This window comes from Seriola aureovittata, chromosome 6, assembly GCF_021018895.1.
Source record: "Seriola aureovittata isolate HTS-2021-v1 ecotype China chromosome 6, ASM2101889v1, whole genome shotgun sequence".
NCBI lineage: Eukaryota > Metazoa > Chordata > Actinopteri > Carangiformes > Carangidae > Seriola > Seriola aureovittata.
Window position 1 is genome coordinate 8,245,409 of NC_079369.1, and position 24,618 is coordinate 8,270,026.

Consider the following 24,618-nt stretch of genomic DNA (forward strand, 5'->3'; position numbering starts at 1 on the left):
TTAGGCCTTATGTAACATTTTAAAGCAACTCCAACATGGATTTGTTCTTCTTGCACAATATTGATCATTGATGATTTTTCTGTCTATGTGTACATGAAAAGCTGATTCATTCATATTATTTCTGCTGTTATATATATATATATACATATTTTTGAACATACTGAGATCTATTTTATTATTACAATTTTTTTTGTGTACACCTTCTTTCTACATCTTTCTGGAGTGTTGGCATGTTATTTGCTAATTTAACAGGAAGTGAACACCTCTCCAAAACTAGTTCAGGGGTTATCATGTCAGCCTCTTGTGCTAAAACATGTAGTCATGTAGCCACTTTCTCGCCCTCAGGGTGTTGTTGTGTGCAGTGTAAGAGTGTATTTTGTTGTTTACAGGAAGGTGGTGACGCGTGAAACCAAACAGAATGCCCCATCTTCCTAGTATAAATAAAGCAAAACTAAAAGATATTTTTATACAGTGAATAGGAAATAATATCAAGATTTACGGCATTCCCCAACTGACAGAGTGCCATGCTATTCCATCTTCCAGGAGATGCTGTAAAACAGATCCAGCGGCTTCTGTTTTCCCCAGGAGTCCAGGCATGAAATGTGTCATGGAGCGTCATAATGAGTTGAGAGAAGTGGACATTCAGACTGCAGTTGATGTGGAGAAACTTAACAGTGGTGAATATGTGATAGTGTGAATCACTAGAGTTCAGTTCAACTCTCTAGTGAACAAACGCGATGTACTGCTGCCAACCTCTACTTTCAGCTCTTTTTTTCTAGCTACATAGTTACATATTTATCAATTCCAACATCAATAACAAACGTCGGCCTTTCTCAGAATAGAAAGTCGAGTACACAAATGCCCACAAATGCCCATTTAATTATTTACATCTATCTTTTTTTTTTTTCTTTGTGACGGTCTTCACAGGTACTACAAGAGTTTCATGTATTTCTCTCATGAAAAATAATAATAGTCATGTTTTCCCTGTGGAAAGCCTGATAATATTTTCTATGTAGAGAGAGACTGCCTGTGATTAAGATGTACAACTGCAGCATCTTTCTTCTCTAAAGACAGTAGAGCATGATAAATCCTCATGGGCTTCACAGAGCTCTGATGTTTCCATCACAGTTTTCCTCCCATGGCTACAAGGTAGAAATGGGTCAGGGAATCTTGATGTTTGCAGAGCTGTACATCTCAATAACTTCACACATGAACACTATCTGTCGCTGACTAAAAGCCAGTGATAAGACAATCTGAGAAACAGTCAGCTTGAGTAGGAAAGAGAACTGCGTGGTGTCTCCACAGCTGCGGTGAAACCGCGATGCTATGAAACTGTTGCCACTAATACATCACTTCTTCCTGTCACAACTAACAAAAGAGCTGCTGAATCCTGTTTTCATCAAGCCTCTGTTCTTCCTTACCACTATCTCTCACACCTTTCTCCATCTTTTAGTACAAACAAGTGGAGCAGTATATGTCCTTCCACAAACTACCGGCCGACTTCCGACAGAAAATCCATGACTACTACGAGCACAGATACCAAGGCAAGATGTTTGATGAAGAGAGCATCCTGGAGGAGCTTAATGAGCCTCTTCGTGAGGTATGAAAAGACCCAAATGTCCACTATGTTCAGTCACTCATAAATGCATCCACATCTCAACTAACTGCTAAGTTCCAATCTCTTTATCGATTTATATAAGTGTTTCTAGGCAGTCACTAAGATTTTGAAGTTTCTACTAGTCTTCACTGAAAAATAACCACATTTTAAGAGAAAGCAACAGATGGTTTTACAGTAATTTTCACATGGACTTCATACTCCCACATATCCTGAAGCTGTTTCTCCAGCTGCCTACTTGAGTTCACAGTAAACAATGTCTTCTTGCTTCAAGGGCAGCTCAAAGTAATTTGAGTTAACACAAAATAAACAAGAAAACTAGAGAGAAAACTCAAATGAGCTGTGCCACAGTCCCTCAAGGTAATTAAAAAAGAGTCTAACCTGACGAGTGCTTGCTCCAAAAATAATTACCGTCAGTTGATAAAAAATTTTCAACACAATCTGGCAAATTACTTTATCATATTTACAGATGAGACTGAAAATAACAAACTGTACCCATCATGCATGTACCCCACATCCATGACACCCTCATCATCAACAGTTGTATCAACAACACAAAAATAACCCTAACCCTAACCCAAAACAAAAAAAATCCTGTCCGCTGCCATTTAGGAAATCGTCAACTTCAACTGTCGCAAACTTGTGGCATCCATGCCGCTGTTTGCCAATGCTGATCCCAACTTTGTCACCGCCATGCTGACCAAACTGAGATTTGAAGTCTTCCAGCCCGGAGACTACATCGTCAGAGAAGGCACCATCGGCAAGAAGATGTACTTCATCCAGCACGGGGTGGTCAGCGTCCTGACCAAAGGAAACATCGGCATGAAGCTGATGGACGGCTCCTACTTTGGAGGTTTGTTCTGTTCTATTGTATTCTATTCTGTGCTTCCAGGCAAGTATTATTTACTCTATAAATCCCAACAGAATCCACTGCAGTAATATCACAGATTGTGTTTACTATTTGAATAAAGCACAAAAGAAAAAAAAAACAACACCCTGACATTTTACTTGGACTTCTTGTACAGTCTTGCCTTACAGCCACTTCTGTCCCACTTTCCCAGGCTGTTGTTCCTCTGTGACTGTTTAAAAAACATGTGGTGCCTCTGCTACCATCACCACCCATAAACCCACACAGACCTGCACCAACACACACCCACACACACTTATTAAAGTCTCATGGGTTGATGGTTTGGGCTGCATTCTTAACATCCGGTGCCCTCTGCAGCAGAACAGAGTTCACTGCCGGCAGCCCAGGGTGCTGTCGGAGTGGCACGGATGCACGGCACACACATGCATTCACAAACGCATCACACGTACACACATCCAATTAATAACAGATAATTAGCACAGCAGAATGGTGATGACGGGGCCATTGGTAATGTCAAGCATAGACTGTTCAAAGCCCTCCCTGCCACCAGGGAGGAAATCACAGGTCTCTCTTCATACACAGAACTGGCAGTGGGCTTGGATTGGAGGGACAGCATGGCTTAACCACTGCAGGAGTGTGTATTTGTGGTAAAATCTCTGAATTAGTAAGTAGCAGTAAGTAGATAGTGATGTCAGGCCAAACACTTCATTTTTTTTTTAAGATTCAGCGGTTTTTAGAATAGTGATTGGAGAAAGTGTCACAGGTTTGATACATGCTACATGTTGACATCAGTATTTCCTGTCAGACAGTTTGAGTTAGATCATTTGGTGTTTAATGGGCATTATCTCCCATCGTTTATGTTTCTTGGCCTGTATTATTGTCAAGTCATTCCACATTTCTGTACCCATTTCTCAACGTCAAACCTTGGCTGGATTGGCTCCATTATTGTGTTAATACATTAAAAAAAGAGACAGAGCTTTGTCATTTTGTTTCTATTGCTGTAAATGCAGCTGAGTCTGCAGCTTAGCCTTTTGGCCGTTTTCTCAAAATCGCTGTCTGGCAGAACAATATACCACTTGTCCTGCTGCAGCCATCACATCATTACTTAGCATTTCTCATAGAATAACTGCGTAATCCTAAATTGGATGTGTTGCAAATATTGCAAGGTTTTGAACAGTTGCATATTCACCGAGTCTGAATGGTTTGTGGTGAAGCCCCTGTAACTTCTCTAAAGTGCCAAAGCTTTCACAATATCTTGCCTCAAAGTCCCTTTTGTTCCTTGTTATTGAAACTATTTATAGTGGATGCAAGTACAAATGGAAGGCTTTAGGAAGTTAAAGGTGCCCTCCAACAATTTACTACTGAGGGGCTTGTAAGAGACAGTTTAAGAAAAGAATAATCCATTATACAGCTGTTTTGTCATTCTGAGTTTTACTCCATTCATCATTAGAATTCTCCTCGTAATATCTAAAATTGGTGGAGTTCCCCTTTAACTGACTGGATAAACAAAAGCGTGTCGCTAGATGGGTAATGACACAGAAGGAGCTTCCCAGTGAACATATCGGGCAATAAACCTGAGAGGGAGAATTTTGGACATTATATATTAAACTAATGAGAACAGGAAACTGCAGCCCAGGCTAAAGGAAAGGGTTAAAGCAGTCATGATCCCACATAGAGCCAGGAATAAGCAAATAGCTGCTGAAATTCACTTTACCCATGCTGGAATCCTCTGTATTTGTCATCATATATGATGACCCAGTAGTTTTGAACAGATTTTTAATGCAGCCTCAGTGGTTTCATTAGGGTTATTATCCTCTCTAAGCACTTACCACTGTACTGTAATGATGTCAGAAATATGCAAATCCTTGTGTTCTGTATAACCAGAAAGATGCAAAGAGACACTTTATAAAGGGATGTCTGTAGCATTTTGTTTTACTCTCGTAAAACTGGAACTAAAATGTTAAACTTCATTTTTCATGCATAACAAAACCCAACTTCAGGAAAGTTGTTTTTAGTAAAGATGCCTCTTTTTTTGACCAGATTATATGTAATGAATTACCAAATCATTCATCAATAGACAGACTCATGGTATGACTTTTACTTCCATTAAAGTAGCTGACCGTGAGCAGTCTAACCACTAACCTACAGTAAGCACAGTGACGTCTGTGTCTATCTGTGAAAGCTATTAATTATTAAGCAACTGAGGAAAAATAAATCCTTTATCAGATGGAAAACACAGTCACAGTCCAAGGTCACACTTAAATAATCTGTGAATAATACTCTATTGTGTGTAGTTAGTGAATGTATGTTGGTTTATGTGAACGTGCGCATGGTATGCATCTAATGTATAGACAGAGCACATGTGTTTATATGTAAGGGAAGACGCATTTAATTAAAAGAACCATCTTACATTTTGGGAAAGATAGTTATTCACATTCTTGCTGAAAGTTAGATGAGAACATTGATGCCACTCATGTCATGGTATAATGAGGCATAAAAGCATCAAAAAATGTCATAGTATAGTATGGCATAAAATGGCAAAAAATGTCATATTACAATGAGGCATAAAAACATGAAAAAACTTCATAATATACATAGACATAATAATGTCATGGTATAGCAAGGCATAAAATCGTCAAAAAACGTCATAGTATGGCAAGGCATAAAAACACCAAAAAACGTCATCGTATAGTATGGCATAAAATGGCAAAAAATGTCGTATTACAATGAGGCATAAAAACATCAATGAACGTCATAACATAGGTAGACATAAGAATGTCATGGTATAATGAGGCATAAAAGCATCAAAAAATGTCATAGTATAGTATGGCATAAAATGGCAAAAAATGTCATATTACAATGAGGCATAAAACATGAAAAAACTTCATAATATACATAGACAAAATAATGTAATGGTATAGCAAGGCATAAAATCGTCAAAAAACGTCATAGTATAACAAGGCATAAAAACACCAAAAAACGTCATAGTATAGTATGGCATAAAATGGCAAAAAATGTCATAGTATAGTATGGCATAAAATGGCAAAATATTTCATATTACAATGAGGCATAAAAACATGAAAAAACTTCATAATATAGGTAGACATAATAATGTAATGGTACAGCAAGGAATAAAAGCACCAAAAAACGTCATAGTATAGTATGGCATGAAATGGAAAAAAATGTCGTATTACAATGAGGCATAAAGACATCAAAAAACATCGTAATATAGGTAGACATAATAATGTCATGGTAAAGTGAGGCATAAAAACATCAATAAACATCATAATATAGGTAGACATAGGAATGTCATGGTATAGCAAGGCATAAAAACGTCAAAAAACGTCATAGTATAGTAAGGCGTAAAAACACCAAAAAAAGTCATAGTATAGTATGGCATAAAATGGCAAAAAATGTCATATTACAATGAGGCATAAAAACATCAATAAACGTCATAATATAGGTAGACATAAGAATGTCATGGTATAATGAGGCATAAAAGCATCACAAAATGTCATAGTATAGTATGGCATAAAATGGCAAAAAATGTCATATTACAATGAGGCATAAAAACATGAAAAAACTTCATAATATAGGTAGACATAATAATGTAATGGTATAGCAAGGCATAAAAACGTCAAAAAAACGTCATAGAATAGCAAGGCATAAAAACACCAAAAAACGTAATAGTATAGTATGGCATGAAATGGAAAAAAATGTTGTATTACAATGAGGCATAAAGACATCAAAAAACGTCGTAATATAGGTAGACATAATAATGTCATGGTATAGTGAGGCATAAAAACATCAATAAATGTCATAATATAGGTACACATAAGAATGTCATGGTATAATGAGGCATAAAAACAACAAAAAACGTCATAGTATAGTATGGCAAAAAATTTCATATTACAATGAGGCATAAAAACATCAATAAACGTCATAATATAGGTAGACATAATAATGTCATGGTATAATGAGGCATAAAAGCATCAAAAAATGTCATAGTGTAGTATGGCATAAAATGTCAAAAAATGTCATATTACAATGAGGCATAAAAACATGAAAAAACTTCATAATATACGTAGACATAATAATGTAATGGTATAATGAGGCATAAAAACATCAAAAAACGTCATAGTATAGCAAGGCATAAAAACACCAAAAAACGTCATAGTATAGTATGGCATAAAATGGCAAAAAATGTCATGTTACAATGAGGCATAAAAACATCAATAAATGTCATAATATAGGTAGACATAATAATGTCATGGTATAATGAGGCATAAAAACAACAAAAAACGTGATAGTATAGTATGGCATAAAATGGGAAAAAATGTCATGTTACAATGAGGCATAAAAACATCAATAAACGTCATAATATAGGTAGACATAATAATGTTATGGTATAATGAGGCATAAAAACATCAATAAACGTCATAATATAGGTAGACATAAGAATATCATGGTATAATGAGGCATAAAAACATCAAAAAACGTCATAGTATAGCAAGGCATAAAAACGTCAAAAAATGTCATAGTATAGTATGGCATAAAATGGCAAAAAATGTCATATTACAATGAGGCATAAAAACATGAATAAACTTCATAATATAGGTAGACATAATAATGTAATGGTAGAGCAAGGCATAAAAATGTTGAAAAACGTCATAGAATAGCAAGGCATAAAAACACCAAAAAAACGTCATAGTATACTATAGCATAAAATGGAAAAAAATGTCGTATTACAATGAGGCATAAAGACATCAAAAAACGTCGTAATATAGGTAGACATAATAATGTCATGGTATAGTGAGGCATAAAAACATCAATAAACGTCATAATATAGGTAGACATAAGAATGTCATGGTATAAAGAGGCATAAAAACAACAAAAAACGTCATAGTATAGTATGGCATAAAATGGCAAAAAATGTCATATTACAATGAGGCATAAAAACATCAAAAAACGTCATAATATAGGTAGACATAAGAATGTCATGGTATAATGAGGCATAAAAACATAAAAAAAACGTCATAGTATAACAAGGCATAAAAACACCAAAAAACGTCATAGTATAGTATGGCATAAAATGGAAAAAATGTCATATTATAATTAGGCATAAAAACATCAATAAACGTCATAATATAGGTGGACATAAGAATGCCATGGTATAATGAGGCATAAAAACAACAAAAAACGTCATAGTATAGTATGGCATAAAATGGGAAAAAATGTCATGTTACAATGAGGCATAAAAACATTAATAAACGTCATAATATAGGTAGACATAATAATGTTATGGTATAATGAGGCATAAAAAAATCAATAAACGTCATAATATAGGTAGACATAAGAATATCATGGTATAATGAGGCATAAAAGCATCAAAAAATGTCACAGTATAGTATGGCATAAAATGGCAAAAAATGTCATATTACAATGAGGCATAAAAGCATGAAAAAACTTCATAATATACGTAGACATAATAATGTCTTGGTATAGCAAGGCATAAAAACGTCAAAAAACGCAATAGTATAGCAAGGCATAAAAACACCAAAAAACGTAATAGTATAATATGGCATAAAATAGCAAAAAATGTCATATTACAATTAGGCGTAAAAACATCAATAAACGTCATAATATAGGTAGACATAAGAATGTCATGGTATAATGAGGCATAGAAGCATCAAAAAATGTCACAGTATAGTATGGCATAAAATGGAAAAAATGTCATATTACAATGAGGCATAAAAACATCAAAAAACGTCATAATATACGTAGACATAATAATGTCATGGTATAGCAAGGCTTAAAAACGTCTAAATACATCATAGTACAATATGGCATAAAAACATAAAAAAACGTAATGATATAGGTAGACATAATAATGTCATGGTATAGCAAGGCATAAAAACGTCAAAAAACGTCATAGAATAGCAAGGCATAAAAACATCAAAAAACATCATAGTATAGTATGGCATAAAATGGCATAAAATGGCAAAAAATGTCGTATTAAAATGAGGTATAAAAGCATCAAAAAACGTCATAGTATAGTATGGCATAAAATGGAAAAAATGTCATATTACAATTAGGCATAAAAACATCAATAAACGTCATAATATAGGTAGACATAAGAATGTCATGGTATAATGAGGCATAAAAGCATCAAAAAATGTCACAGTATAGTATGGCATAAAATGGCAAAAAATGTCATATTACAATGAGGCATAAAAGCATGAAAAAACTTCATAATATACGTAGACATAATAATGTCATGGTATGGCAAGGCATAAAAACGTCAAAAAACGCAATAGTATGGCAAGGCATAAAAACACCAAAAAACGTCATAGTATAGTATGGCATAAAATGGCAAAAAATTTCATATTACAATGAGGCATAAAAACATGAAAAAACTTCATAATATAGGTAGACATAATAATGTAATGGTATAACAAGGCATGAAAACGTCAAAAAACGTCATAGAATAGCAAGGCATAAAAACACCAAAAAACGTCATAGTATAGTATGGCATAAAATGGCAAAAAATGTCGTATTACAATGAGGCATAAAAACATCAAAAAACGTCGTAATATAGGTAGACATAATAATGTCATGGTATAGTGAGGCATAAAAACATAAAAAAACGTCATAATATAGGTAGACATAATAATGTCATAGTATATTGAGGCATAAAAACATCAAAAAACGTAATAAAATAGCAAGGCATAAAAACACCAAAAAACGTAATAGTATAATATGGCATAAAATGGCAAAAAATGTCATATTACAATGAGGCATAAAAATATGAAAAAACTTCATAATATAGGTAGACATAATAATGTAATGGTATAGCAAGGCATAAAAGCATCAAAAAATTTCATAGTATAGTATGGCATAAAATGGCAAAAAATGTCATATTACAATGAGGCATAAAAACATGAAAAAACTTCATAATATAGGTAGACATAATAAAGTCATGGTATAGCAAGGCATAAAATTTTAGTGTACCCATGGAAGCACACACTCAAAGTATCCTTAAGTGGGATTTGAACCCATGACCTATTGATTGAGAAGCAGCTGTTCTATCCACTACCCCACGACCCCATTCCTTAAAAAATCATGCAATCGTAGCACATAAAATCATCATGACATAGAAAGGAATAAAAGTTCCTAGTATATTGAAGCATAAAAACGTCTAAATACATCATAGTACAATATGGCATAAAAACATCAAAAAACGTAATGATATAGGTAGACATAAGAATGCCATGGTATAATGAGGCATAAAAACAACAAAAAACGTCATAGTATAGTATGGCATAAAATGGGAAAAAATGTCATGTTACAATGAGGCATAAAAACATTAATAAACGTCATAATATAGGTAGACATAATAATGTTATGGTATAATGAGGCATAAAAAAATCAATAAACGTCATAATATAGGTAGACATAAGAATATCATGGTATAATGAGGCATAAAAGCATCAAAAAATGTCACAGTATAGTATGGCATAAAATGGCAAAAAATGTCATATTACAATGAGGCATAAAAGCATGAAAAAACTTCATAATATACGTAGACATAATAATGTCTTGGTATAGCAAGGCATAAAAACGTCAAAAAACGCAATAGTATAGCAAGGCATAAAAACACCAAAAAACGTCATAGTATAGTATGGCATAAAATAGCAAAAAATGTCATATTACAATTAGGCGTAAAAACATCAATAAACGTCATAATATAGGTAGACATAAGAATGTCATGGTATAATGAGGCATAGAAGCATCAAAAAATGTCACAGTATAGTATGGCATAAAATGGAAAAAATGTCATATTACAATGAGGCATAAAAACATCAAAAAACGTCATAATATACGTAGACATAATAATGTCATGGTATAGCAAGGCTTAAAAACGTCTAAATACATCATAGTACAATATGGCATAAAAACATAAAAAAACGTAATGATATAGGTAGACATAATAATGTCATGGTATAGCAAGGCATAAAAACGTCAAAAAACGTCATAGAATAGCAAGGCATAAAAACATCAAAAAACATCATAGTATAGTATGGCATAAAATGGCATAAAATGGCAAAAAATGTCGTATTAAAATGAGGTATAAAAGCATCAAAAAACGTCATAGTATAGTATGGCATAAAATGGAAAAAATGTCATATTACAATTAGGCATAAAAACATCAATAAACGTCATAATATAGGTAGACATAAGAATGTCATGGTATAATGAGGCATAAAAGCATCAAAAAATGTCACAGTATAGTATGGCATAAAATGGCAAAAAATGTCATATTACAATGAGGCATAAAAGCATGAAAAAACTTCATAATATACGTAGACATAATAATGTCATGGTATGGCAAGGCATAAAAACGTCAAAAAACGCAATAGTATAGCAAGGCATAAAAACACCAAAAAATGTCATAGTATAGTATGGCATAAAATGGCATAAAATGGCAAAAAATGTCGTATTAAAATGAGGCATAAAAACATAAAAAAAAACGTCATAGTATAGCAAGGCATAAAAACACCAAAAAACGTCATAGTATAGTATGGCATAAAATGGCAAAAAACGTCATAGTATAGTATGGCATAAAATGGCAAAAAATGTCATATTACAATGATGCATAAAAACATGAAAAAACTTCATAATATAGGTAGACATAATAAAGTCAGGGTATAGCAAGGCATAAAATTTTAGTGTACCCATGGAAGCACACACTCAAAGTATCCTTAAGTGGGATTTGAACCCATGACCTATTGATTGAGAAGCAGCTGTTCTATCCACTACCCCAGTACTCCATCCGTTAACATATCAAGCAATCGTAGCAGATAAAATCATCATGAAAAAGAAAGGAATAAAAGTTCATAGTATATTGAAGCATAAAAACGTCTAAATACATCATAGTACAATATGGCATAAAAACATCAAAAAACGTAATGATATAGGTAGACATAATAATGTCATGGTATAGCAAGGCATAAAAACGTCAAAAAACGTCATAGAATAGCAAGGCATAAAAACATCAAAAAACATCATAGTATAGTATGGCATAAAATGGCAAAAAATGTCGTATTAAAATGAGGTATAAAAGCATCAAAAAACGTCATAGTATAGTATGGTATAAAATGGAAAAAATGTCATATTACAATGAGGCATAAAACATCAAAAAACGTCATAATATACGTAGACATAATAATGTCATGGTATAGCAAGGCTTAAAAACGTCTAAATACATCATAGTACAATATGGCATAAAAACATAAAAAAACGTAATGATATAGGTAGACATAATAATGTCATGGTATAGCAAGGCATAAAAACGTCACAAAACGTCATAGAATAGCAAGGCATAAAAACGTCACAAAACGTCATAGAATAGCAAGGCATAAAAACATCAGAAAACATCATAGTATAGTATGGCATAAAATGGCATAAAATGGCAAAAAATGTCGTATTAAAATGAGGTATAAAAGCATCAAAAAACGTCATAGTATAGTATGGCATAAAATGGAAAAAATGTCATATTACAATTAGGCATAAAAACATCAATAAACGTCCTAATATAGGTAGACATAAGAATATCATGGTATAATGAGGCATAAAAGCATCAAAAAATGTCACAGTATAGTATGGCATAAAATGGCAAAAAATGTCATAGTATAGTATGGCATAAAATGGCAAAAAATGTCATATTACAATGAGGCATAAAAGCATGAAAAAACTTCATAATATAGGTAGACATAAGAATGTCATGGTATAGCAAGGCATAAAAACATCAAAAAACGTAATAAAATTGCAAGGCATAAAAACACCAAAAAACGTAATAGTATAGTATGGCATAAAATGGAAAAAATGTCATATTACAATGAGGCATAAAAACATCAAAAAACGTCATAATATACGTAGAGATAATAATGTCATGTTATGGCAAGGCTTAAAAACGTCTAAATACATCATAGTACAATATGGCATAAAAACATAAAAAAACGTAATGATATAGGTAGACATAAGAATGTCATGGTATAATGAGGCATAAAAGCATCAAAAAATGTCACATTATAGTATGGCATAAAATGGCAAAAAATGTCATATTACAATGAGGCATAAAAGCATGAAAAAACTTCATAATATACGTAGACATAATAATGTCATGGTATAGCAAGGCATAAAAACGTCAAAAAACGCAATAGTATAGCAAGGCATAAAAACACCAAAAAATGTCGTAGTATAGTATGGCATAAAATGGCAAAAAATGTCATATTACAATGAGGCATAAAAACATCAATAAACGTCATAATATAGGTAGACACAAGAATGTCATGGTATAATGAGGCATAAAAGCATCAAAAAATGTCACAGTATAGTATGGCATAAAATGGCAAAAAATGTCATAGTATAGTATGGCATAAAATGGCAAAAAATGTCATATTACAATGAGGCATAAAAGCATGAAAAAACTTCAGAATATAGGTAGACATAAGAATATCATGGTATAGCAAGGCATAAAAACATCAAAAAACGTAATAAAATAGCAAGGCATAAAATTTTAGTGTACCCATGGAAGCACACACTCAAAGTATCCTTAAGTGGGATTTGAACCCATGACCCATTGATTGAGAAGCAGCTGTTCTATCCACTACCCCACTACTCCATCCGTTAACATATCAAGCAATCGTAGCACATAAAATCATCATGACATAGAAAGGAATAAAAGTTCATAGTATATTGAAGCATAAAAACGTCTAAATACATCATAGTACAATATGGCATAAAAACATAAAAAAACGTAATGATATAGGTAGACATAATAATGTCATGGTATAGCAAGGCATAAAAACGTCAAAAAACGTCATAGAATAGCAAGGCATAAAAACATCAAAAAACATCATAGTATAGTATGGCATAAAATGGCAAAAAATGTCGTATTAAAATGAGGTATAAAAGCATCAAAAAACGTCATAGTATAGTATGGCATAAAATGGAAAAAATGTCATATTACAATGAGGCATAAAAACATCAAAAAACGTCATAATATACGTAGACATAATAATGTCATGTTATAGCAAGGCTTAAAAACGTCTAAATACATCATAGTACAATATGGCATAAAAACATTAAAAAACGTAATGATATAGGTAGACATAAGAATGTCATGGTATAATGAGGCATAAAAGCATCAAAAAATGTCACAGTATAGTATGGCATAAAATGGCAAAAAATGTCATATTACAATGAGGTATAAAAGCATGAAAAAACTTCATAATATACGTAGACATAATAATGTCATGGTATAGCAAGGCATAAAAACGTCAAAAAACGCAATAGTATAGCAAGGCATAAAAACACCAAAAAATGTCATAGTATAGTATGGCATAAAATGGCAAAAAATGTCATATTACAATGAGGCATAAAAACATCAATAAACGTCATAATATAGGTAGACACAAGAATGTCATGGTATAATGAGGCATAAAAGCATCAAAAAATGTCACAGTATAGTATGGCATAAAATGGCAAAAAATGTCATAGTATAGTATGGCATAAAATGGCAAAAAATGTCATATTACAATGAGGCATAAAAGCATGAAAAAACTTCATAATATAGGTAGACATAAGAATATCATGGTATAGCAAGGCATAAAAACATCAAAAAACGTAATAAAATAGCAAGGCATAAAAACACCAAAAAACGTAATAGTATAGTATGGCATAAAATGGCAAAAAATGTCATATTACAATGAGGCATAAAAACATGAAAAAACTTCATAATATAGGTAGACATAATAATGTAATGGTATAGCAAGGCATAAAAACGTCAAAAAACGTCATAGAATAGCAAGGCATAAAAACACCAAAAAACGTCATAGTATAGTATGGCATAAAATGGCAAAAAATGTCATATTACAATGAGGCATAAAAACATCAAAAAACGTCATAATATAAGTAGACATAATAACGTCATGGTATAGCAAGGCATAAAAACGTCAAAAAACGTCATAAAATAGCAAGGCATAAAAACACCAAAAAACGTAATAGTATAGTATGGCATAAAATGGCAAAAAATGTCATATTACAATGAGGCATAAAAACATGAAAAAACTTCATAATATACATAGACATAATAATGTAATGGTATAGCAAGGCACCAAAAAACATCATAGTATACTATGGCATAAAATAGAAAAAAATGTCATATTACAATGAGGCATAAAAACATCAATAAACGTCATAATATAGGTAGACATAAGAATGTCATGATATAATGAGGCATAAAAGCATCAAAAAATGTCATAGTATAATATGGCATAAAATGGCAAAAAATGTCATAGTATAGTATGGCATAAAATGGCAAAAAATGTCATATTACAATGAGGAATAAAAACATGAAAAAACTTCATAATATACGTAGACATAATAATGTAATGGTATAGCAAGGCACCAAAAAACATCATAGTATCCTATGGCATAAAATGGCAAAAAATTTTGTATTAAAATGAGTCATAAAGACATCAAAAAACGTCGTAATATAGGTAGACATAATAATGTCATGGTATAGTGACGCATAAAAACATCAAAAAACGTCATAATATAGGTAGACATAAGAATGTCATGGTATAATGAGGCATAAAAGCATCAAAAAATGTCACAGTATAGTATGGCATAAAATGGCAAAAAATGTCATAGTATAGTATGGCATAAAATGGCAAAAAATGTCATATTACAATGAGGCATAAAAGCATGAAAAAACTTCATAATATAGGTAGACATAAGAATGTCATGGTATAATGAGGCATAAAAACATCAAAAAACATCATAGTATAGCAAGGCATAAAAACACCAAAAAACGTCATCGTATAGTATGGCATAAAATGGCAAAAAATGTCATATTACAATGAGGCATAAAAACATCAATAAACGTCATAATATAGGTAGACATAATAATGTCATGGTATAATGAGGCATAAAAGCATCAAAAAATTTCATAGTATAGTATGGCATAAAATGGCAAAAAATGTCATATTACAATGAGGCATAAAAACATGAAAAAACTTCATAATATAGGTAGACATAATAAAGTCATGGTATAGCAAGGCATAAAATTTTAGTGTACCCATGGAAGCACACACTCAAAGTATCCTTAAGTGGGATTTGAACCCATGACCTATTGATTGCGAAGCAGCTGTTCTATCCACTACCCCACGACCCCATTCCTTAAAAGATCATGCAATCGTAGCACATAAAATCATCATGACATAGAAAGGAATAAAAGTTCATAGTATGAAGCATAAAAACGTCTAAATACATCATAGTACAATATGGCATAAAAACATCAAAAAACGTAATGATATAGGTAGACATAATAATGTCATGGTATAGCAAGGCATAAAAATGTCAAAAAACGTCATAGAATAGCAAGGCATAAAAACATAAAAAATCATCATAGTATAGTATGGCATAAAATGGCAAAAAATGTCGTATTAAAATGAGGTATAAAAGCATCAAAAAACGTCATAGTATAGTATGGCATTAAATGGAAAAAATGTCATATTACAATGAGGCATAAAAACATCAAAAAACGTCATAATATAAGTAGACATAATAATGTCATGGTATAGCAAGGCATAAAAATGTCAAAAAACGTCATAGAATAGCAAGGCATAAAAACATCAAAAATCATCATAGTATAGTATGGCATAAAATGGCATAAAATGGCAAAAAATGTCGTATTAAAATGAGGTATAAAAGCATCAAAAAATGTCATAGTATAGTATGGCATAAAATGGAAAAAATGTCATATTACAATGAGGCATAAAAACATCAAAAAACGCCCTTATATATGTAGACATAATAATTTCATGGTATAGCAAGGCATAAAAACACCAAAAAACGTCATAGTATAGTATGGCATAAAATGGCAAAAAATGTCATATTACAATGAGGCATAAAAACATCAAAAAACGTCATAATATAAGTAGACATAATAATGTCATGGTATAGCAAGGCATAAAAACGTCAAAAAACGTCATAAAATAGCAAGGCATAAAAACACCAAAAAACATAATAGTATAGTATGGCATAAAAATGTCAAAAAATGTCATATTACAATGAGGCATAATACATCAAAAAACGTCATAATATAAGTAGACATAATAATGTCATGGTATAGCAAGGCATAAAAACGTCAAAAAACGTCATAGAATAGCAAGGCATAAAAACACCAAAAAACGTCATAGTATAGTATGGCATAAAATGGCAAAAAATGTCATATTACAATGAGGCATAAAAACATCAAAAAACGTCATAATATAAGTAGACATAATAACGTCATGGTATAGCAAGGCATAAAAACGTCAAAAAACGTCATAAAATAGCAAGGCATAAAAACACCAAAAAACGTAATAGTATAGTATGGCATAAAATGGCAAAAAATGTCATATTACAATGAGGCATAAAAACATGAAAAAACTTCATAATATACATAGACATAATAATGTAATGGTATAGCAAGGCACCAAAAAACATCATAGTATACTATGGCATAAAATAGAAAAAAATGTCATATTACAATGAGGCATAAAAACATCAATAAACGTCATAATATAGGTAGACATAATAATGTCATGGTATAATGAGGCATAAAAGCATCAAAAAATTTCATCGTATAGTATGGCATAAAATGGCAAAAAATGTCATATTACAATGAGGCATAAAAACATCAATAAACGTCATAATATAGGTAGACATAATAATGTCATGGTATAATGAGGCATAAAAGCATCAAAAAATTTCATAGTATAGTATGGCATAAAATGGCAAAAAATGTCATATTACAATGAGGCATAAAAACATGAAAAAACTTCATAATATAGGTAGACATAATAAAGTCATGGTATAGCAAGGCATAAAATTTTAGTGTACCCATGGAAGCACACACTCAAAGTATCCTTAAGTGGGATTTGAACCCATGACCTATTGATTGCGAAGCAGCTGTTCTATCCACTACCCCACGACCCCATTCCTTAAAAGATCATGCAATCGTAGCACATAAAATCATCATGACATAGAAAGGAATAAAAGTTCATAGTATGAAGCATAAAAACGTCTAAATACATCATAGTACAATATGGCATAAAAACATCAAAAAACGTAATGATATAGGTAGACATAATAATGTCATGGTATAGCAAGGCATAAAATGTCAAAAAACGTCATAGAATAGCAAGGCATAAAAACATAAAAAATCATCATAGTATAGTATGGCATAAAATGGCAAAAAATGTCGTATTAAAATGAGGTATAAAAGCATCAAAAAACGTCATAGTATAGTATGGCATTAAATGGAAAAAATGTCATATTACAATGAGGCATAAAAACATCAAAAAACGTCATAATATAAGTAGACATAATAATGTCATGGTATAGCAAGGCATAAAATGTCAAAAAACGTCATAGAATAGCAAGGCATAAAAACATCAAAAATCATCATAGTATAGTATGGCATAAAATGGCATAAAATGGCAAAAAATGTCGTATTAAAATGAGGTATAAAAGCATCAAAAAATGTCATAGTATAGTATGGCATAAAATGGAAAAAATGTCATATTACAATGAGGCATAAAAACATCAAAAAACGCCCTTATATATGTAGACATAATAATTTCATGGTATAGCAAGGCATAAAAACACCAAAAAACGTCATAGTATAGTATGGCATAAAATGTCAAAAAATGTCATATTACAATGAGGCATAAAAACATCAAAAAACGTCATAATATAAGTAGACATAATAATGTCATGGTATAGCAAGGCATAAAAACGTCAAAAAACGTCATAAAATAGCAAGGCATAAAAACACCAAAAAACATAATAGTATAGTATGGCATAAAATGTCAAAAAATGTCATATTACAATGAGGCATAATACATCAAAAAACGTCATAATATAAGTAGACATAATAATGTCATGGTATAGCAAGGCATAAAAACGTCAAAAAACGCAATAGAATAGCAAGGCATAAAAACACCAAAAAACGTAATAGTATAGTATGGCATAAAATGTCAAAAAATGTCATATTACAATGAGGCATAAAAACATCAAAAAATGTCATAACATAGGTAGACATAATAATGTCATGGTATAATGAGGCATAAAAACATCAAAAAATGTCATGGTATAGTAAGGCATGAAAGCATCAAAAAACGTCATAGAATAGCAAGGCATAAAAACACCAAAAAACGTAATAGTATAGTATGGCATAAAATGGCAAAAAATGTCATAGTTTAGTATGGCATAAAATGTCAAAAACTTTCATATTACAATGACGCATAAAAACATCAAAAAACCTCACAATATAGGTAGACATAATAAAGTCATGGTATAGCAAGCATAAAAACATCACAGTATAGTATGGTATAAAATGGCAAAAAATGTCATATTACAATGAGGCATATAGACGTGAAAAAAAGTCATAGTATAGGTAGACATAAGAATGTCATGGTATAGCAAGGCATAAAAACGTCAAAAAACGTCATAATATACTTAGACATAATAATGTCATGGTATAGCAATGCATAAAAACACCAAAAAACGTAATAGTATAGTATGGCATGAAATGGCAAAAAATGTCATATTACAATGAGGCATAAAAACATCAAAGAACGTCATAATACAGGTAGACATAATAATGTCATGGTATAGTTAGGCATAAAAACATCAAAATCGTCATAGTATAGTAAGGCATGAAAACATCAAAAAACGTAAGGCATAAAAACATCAAAAAATATAGTATACGAAGACATAAATTAAGGCCTACAGAAGTATATTCCACTTGCCAATTAACCTAATGTGCATATCTTTGTACTGCGGGAGGAAGTTGAAAGTTTCCATGTACACTGGAGTGTACCTATGGAAGCACATGAGAAGTCCACATTCAAAGGATCCTTAAGTGGGATCTGAACACATGCCCTATTGATTGGGAAGCAGCTTTTCTATCCATTACCCCACCACTCTTGGAGATGTAGCCTCTTGGAGGGCACATTGGAATGATCTAATATAACTTCACTCCAAACATAGTGTGTTCACTCAAATATTAGCAGGGACAATTCTGTCTCCCCAAAATATTGGTAGGGACATGTCCCTACTGTCCATGTGAAAACCTACGCCCTTGGTTTTACTTTTAGGTTTGAGTATTTGCAATTTTACTGGAAGCCCTCTCTGCTGCCAGAGACACCACAGTCATGAACAGATTCCAGTGTAGTGCCCCAACCCACGCTCTTAATGGAGTCTCCTCACATTTTGTTATCTTTCTCCCTCTCCCACAGAGTCAGAGGAGGTCAACCTTTCTGGTGGGGGGAAAGGAGGGCATATGGTTGTCAAGACAACAGTCAGCCCCAGCCCATAGAAGAAGAAAGCTAGGGAGAAGAAGATACTAGGGGAAGGGACAGAGAACAACTGAATGTAATGAAGCTTAGCTGCACATCTCCAAATATAGAGTGTGCTTCCTTCACATAGCTGTCAGTGCTGTGCCAGTGCTGGAGGAAATACTCATTGTTACTGTCAGTGGGTTATCCTGACTTACACATAGCAACTGGATGCATGAACCACTTTTGTTCTGATCACACATTTGCCCAAGGCCAAGAGTTTACAACCCAGACACATTTTTATTTTGTAACAGTGTTGTGACTGGGCACTGTTTCAGAGGGCTCAACAAATTATTCTTACTCATAGTAGCTCTGTTCTTTTCTGTGTCACTGTATGACATCCTGAAGTCTGTTGTTCCGGCGTGTTTTTGATCTGACTGTCCGTCTCTCGTCTGGGTTCTCTTTCCCTCCACCAGAGATCTGTCTGCTGACCCGAGGCAGACGGACGGCCAGTGTGCGAGCGGACACCTACTGTCGCCTTTACTCTCTCTCTGTGGATAATTTCAACGAGGTGCTGGAGGAGTATCCCATGATGAGGAGGGCCTTCGAGACGGTTGCCATTGACAGGTTGGACAGGATAGGTAAGACCTCCAAGGAAAGGAGTTGTAATCTCTAACAGAATGATCACAGAATAATGATGATCCCAAATATTTACTTTATTTATTTTTGGGCAGAAGTGAGCTTTCAAACTCAGTTGCACACTAAGTAACATCAGACCTAATTTATGAAATGTGTCTCGGAGATTTAGTCTTGGATAATTAGCATTACACTTCCTTGATACAAGACACAGGTATGGTGTCCTCTTAAGCATACGAGTCATTCATAAGACTAATTGAAGCATAAGGAAAATGTATTCATTCATTAACATGACATCTTTGTCAAAATACGGTGCTACCCGACAGCTGAGATGTGCTGTATGAATGACGCTAACGGGGGCGCTTTGTGGGTTGTAGCTTTAAAGTTCTCTCTAGATTCATTTACTGATTTGATTAAAATAATTTCTCACCAGTGACTCTGTCTGAGCATCCTCGGTTTAAATGAAGAAAAACACACACACACACACACACACACACACACACACACACACACACACACACACACACACACACACAAACACACAGACTGCTTTGTCTTCACAGAGCCTTGGGAGCTCATTGTTAGTGTGTAAATGAAAACATGTTATTTTTCTTCACAATGCAAACAACTTTCCCCTCCCATCATGCCCCCCACCCCCCCACCCCACACACACACCCCACACACACACACCCACACACCACCACCCCAAGGTGAGCAGGGCTGCTGATGTCACATCCTTGTGTCATGTGACCATACTTCACATGTTTACAAAAGCCCTGCATCCACCACCTGCCAGCTGTTGCCATAGCAGCCAGATTCCACACATGAGCAGCCTTCAGTCAGTCAGCTCATGTATTTGGAGGGAGACTGACCTGTCTGCTTCAAGATCCAAACCAAATATTCCCACTGGAGTCCATGTGCACTTGATACATATTAATCGCTAATAATGTGTTCTTGTGTTGGGTTCTATCAACAGTCTTTGTCAGAAAAAGCATCTGGATCAAACACGCAGAGAGCTATCAGAAGCCGTGTGAAGAATATGAAATATAAATACAAACTATGAAATAATGACACAAGCTTTGTTCATTTTTGTTCTAAAGAGTGACAGCTGGATGCATTTTGATTAGATCCTCTATTCAAAATTCAGTGTGATCCAGTGCCTCAAACATCAACTTCCTCTAAAAAAGCTTTTTTTAGAAACCATCAAATCTTTAAGTTAAGATCTGTAACGTTTTGGCTTATCATCTTTGATGAGGATTGTTTATTTTGGGTCGGTTCAGCCTGAAACATCATACTTACTCACATTATTAATGGAACCAGGCTTGCCACATCAGCCATACATACATCTTCCGAAAAACACTTTCAGAATGTTTGAGCCATTACTACACCATCAGGAGCTAATCCCTTGCCCATTGTCTTCATACTCTTAATACGTCAAATTTTGTTGTTTTACCTGTTAAAAAGAGGCTATGGGCTAAATGTACTTTTGTCATTTTTCTATACAATTGTATTATGATGTTTGTAAACACAGTTTCACCTAAGAATAGCAGAGGATGTGGTATAAGAGTGATCTAAGAGGTGATGGAGGTGTTACTTGGTAATTATAGCAGATGTGTTATAGCTGTGGATGCTTGTGTTAGTAAGGCAGCTTCAGCTTAGCAACTGCTTCAATTTCATATTAGCTAAGACAATGTGTTCCTACTTCCCTACCTGGCTGTTGCCTGCCCTGTTCCCTTTTCTTTCAGCCAATCTTCAAGTGCCATCACTGAGTTATTGTAACCATCAGGTGTCGCTTGTACCATCTTTTTGCCAGCGATGATTCCCCAGGAAGTATAACAAGAACGGCCCTTACTGTTACACCTGGGCTTCTCCAGCCTTCAGTGGATGGGGATTTCCTTCATCTCCTCCCTCTGAACCCCGTGAGAGGATCTTGTCACCAAGTCTAGACTGCCAAACTGTATCTGTGTTTTTGGTGGACAGATGGAGTGGAGGGCACAAGAGTCACCAAGAATCCGCATCTGTGTCCTCCCAACCCTCCCCTTCTGGCGAGGCAGTTGACTGTGTTAGAGAGGAACAAGTTTATGACCAGCGTTGTGACCTCTTTGTTATGTGGGTATTGCTCAGGCTGTTGTGCTGCCTAAGAATCTAGCTTTCTTGCCAGCTCTCCAGACTGCCTGCTGCATCAGAGAACCAAGTTGCCAGTGACAGTGTTGCAAAAGAGCTATATGAACTTCCCCAGTTGCCCACAGGCACGTGTATTTCTCTACATGTCTGTCTACCGAGAGTCCCTCTTTGTCCCCAAGGTACAACAGATGTTGGATCATCTGGAAGCAGCCAAATTCTTGTTTTTGGTCCCAACCTCCTTCCCCGGCAGCAGTTATTGAACGGAAAGTGACCCTGTGACTGGCCTTTAGCATCATCATCATCATCATCAGTGGCTGGCTGCTCATCAGTGGCAGCCCTCCCATGAGTTGGGTACCCCATCTGTCCATGAAAAGGGGTGTTGCCCAACAAATTACAGCATTCTTGGAGGGAAAATCTTTTGATCTCCTGCTTCATCATCTGGACCTCAGCCTGATGCAGTTATATGTGTCTAGCACAGAGAAGAATCCCACTGGTTTGGACTTTCTACTTTTCTCCTCAAATGAATAAGAGAAACAGCTGCATAATTCGGCTTTGTTTGCTATAATTTGCAACTAGTTGTCTTTTGTCACATATCAAAGCAAGTAATTCACTGTGTAGAAGGAATTGGTTCCCAAATAGGCTTTGCCTGTGTCTCTTTATCAGGAAGGAAAATGTCTGTTTACCTCCTCTATCACCGGTCTTGCATCATCAACTCTCAGCAGGTTTCAGACACAACAGTCTCTAACAAACTCTTCTTACTTACCTGAGAGCAAAGATAATGCAGTGAGTTTGAATCTGAACACTTTGTAACACACACGCCACTCTCTTCTGCCGGCACAGCCTCGGTCAGTGATAAACCCTGTTAGGACAGATGTGAGGACTGTCTCACACTCTCCCCTGCTATGATGTCTCAAACGTGAGTGTGTGGGCAATGTTTTTGAGACATGTGAGAATGAAGAGGTGTGTTTCACTGCTTGTGGTTCAGCCCTTTCTCGTGAGCTCCCCCTGTTTTGCAGCAGTAGTGCGACTGTGCCTAAACGCTCAAATGCGTACCTGCTTTCAGGCTTTTCCAGGCTGCTTTCCTCAGGGCTAAGCAACATGCCGCAGTTTAATCGCCAGTCATCTGCATTCAGGGGCATTCTACAAACCTCCTTCTCACATCTGCCAAAAAGTCAGCAGGAAACAGCTGTTTGCGGTTTTAGCCTTAAGTATGTCAGTTTTACTTACTGGCGAGAAGTCACAGTCATTTAAATCTCTGTGAGTCATTCACAGCTTGATGCCACATGAGTGAGGAGGTGACATTTAAGTTGTCATGTGAGTCGGCAGAGTCACCTGATTTAAGTGTGAACTGGTGTGAAAATGCTTGGGAGGGGATATCAGGATGGCATAGACTGCTGAGTCCAGATTGGAAGAGGTTTTTCTAATTTGGGCATTGGTCCTGTCCGGGGGTTCTTGCATCTTTTTTATGTATCCTGCAGGTTTTGTGCATTCCTTATTGCATCAGAGTATGTGCTGTATACTGCCTTTCTCTTCTTATTTTTGAGTGTGTCCCCCCTTCCTTGCTTATTTTCCACATGTGTCGAGACAAAGGGTTAGGGATTCTGATGGAGAGCTGGCTGATCTTGGCCCCCGCACAACAGTACGTGTAAGCCCACATGATGCTGGTAATCTGGTACATCACATGCCTGGGTTTTGCCATCAACCTCAAACACAGCAACTACTCAAGCATATGGTTGACCATGATCAAGGCGGAGATGGTGATGTATCTGTTCAACCTCACATCAGCTGCCCAAAGTTAGGGCCACTCTGTTTGGGTAAAGCAATAGTGAGGCCTGGCTACACCCATAAAGCTACAATTACATCAAGGTATCTTTTATTTTCTCGATGAAGGCCAGTGTAGCAGACACACACACACACACACACACACACACACACACACACACACACACACACACACACACACACACACACACACACACACA

The 24,618-nt window shown here is 34.5% G+C and overlaps 1 protein-coding gene across 1 annotated transcript in view; it reads left to right on the top strand.

Moving 5' to 3' along the window:
- hcn2b (hyperpolarization activated cyclic nucleotide-gated potassium channel 2b) overlaps positions 1-24,618 on the top strand; it is a 57,503-nt gene that overhangs the window by 27,162 nt on the left and 5,723 nt on the right. The window contains exons 5-7 of the mRNA XM_056378218.1: positions 1,454-1,600; positions 2,228-2,468; positions 20,353-20,517. Of these exons, the coding sequence (XP_056234193.1) occupies positions 1,454-1,600; positions 2,228-2,468; positions 20,353-20,517 (553 nt within the window). The remainder of the gene's footprint in view (positions 1-1,453; positions 1,601-2,227; positions 2,469-20,352; positions 20,518-24,618) is intronic.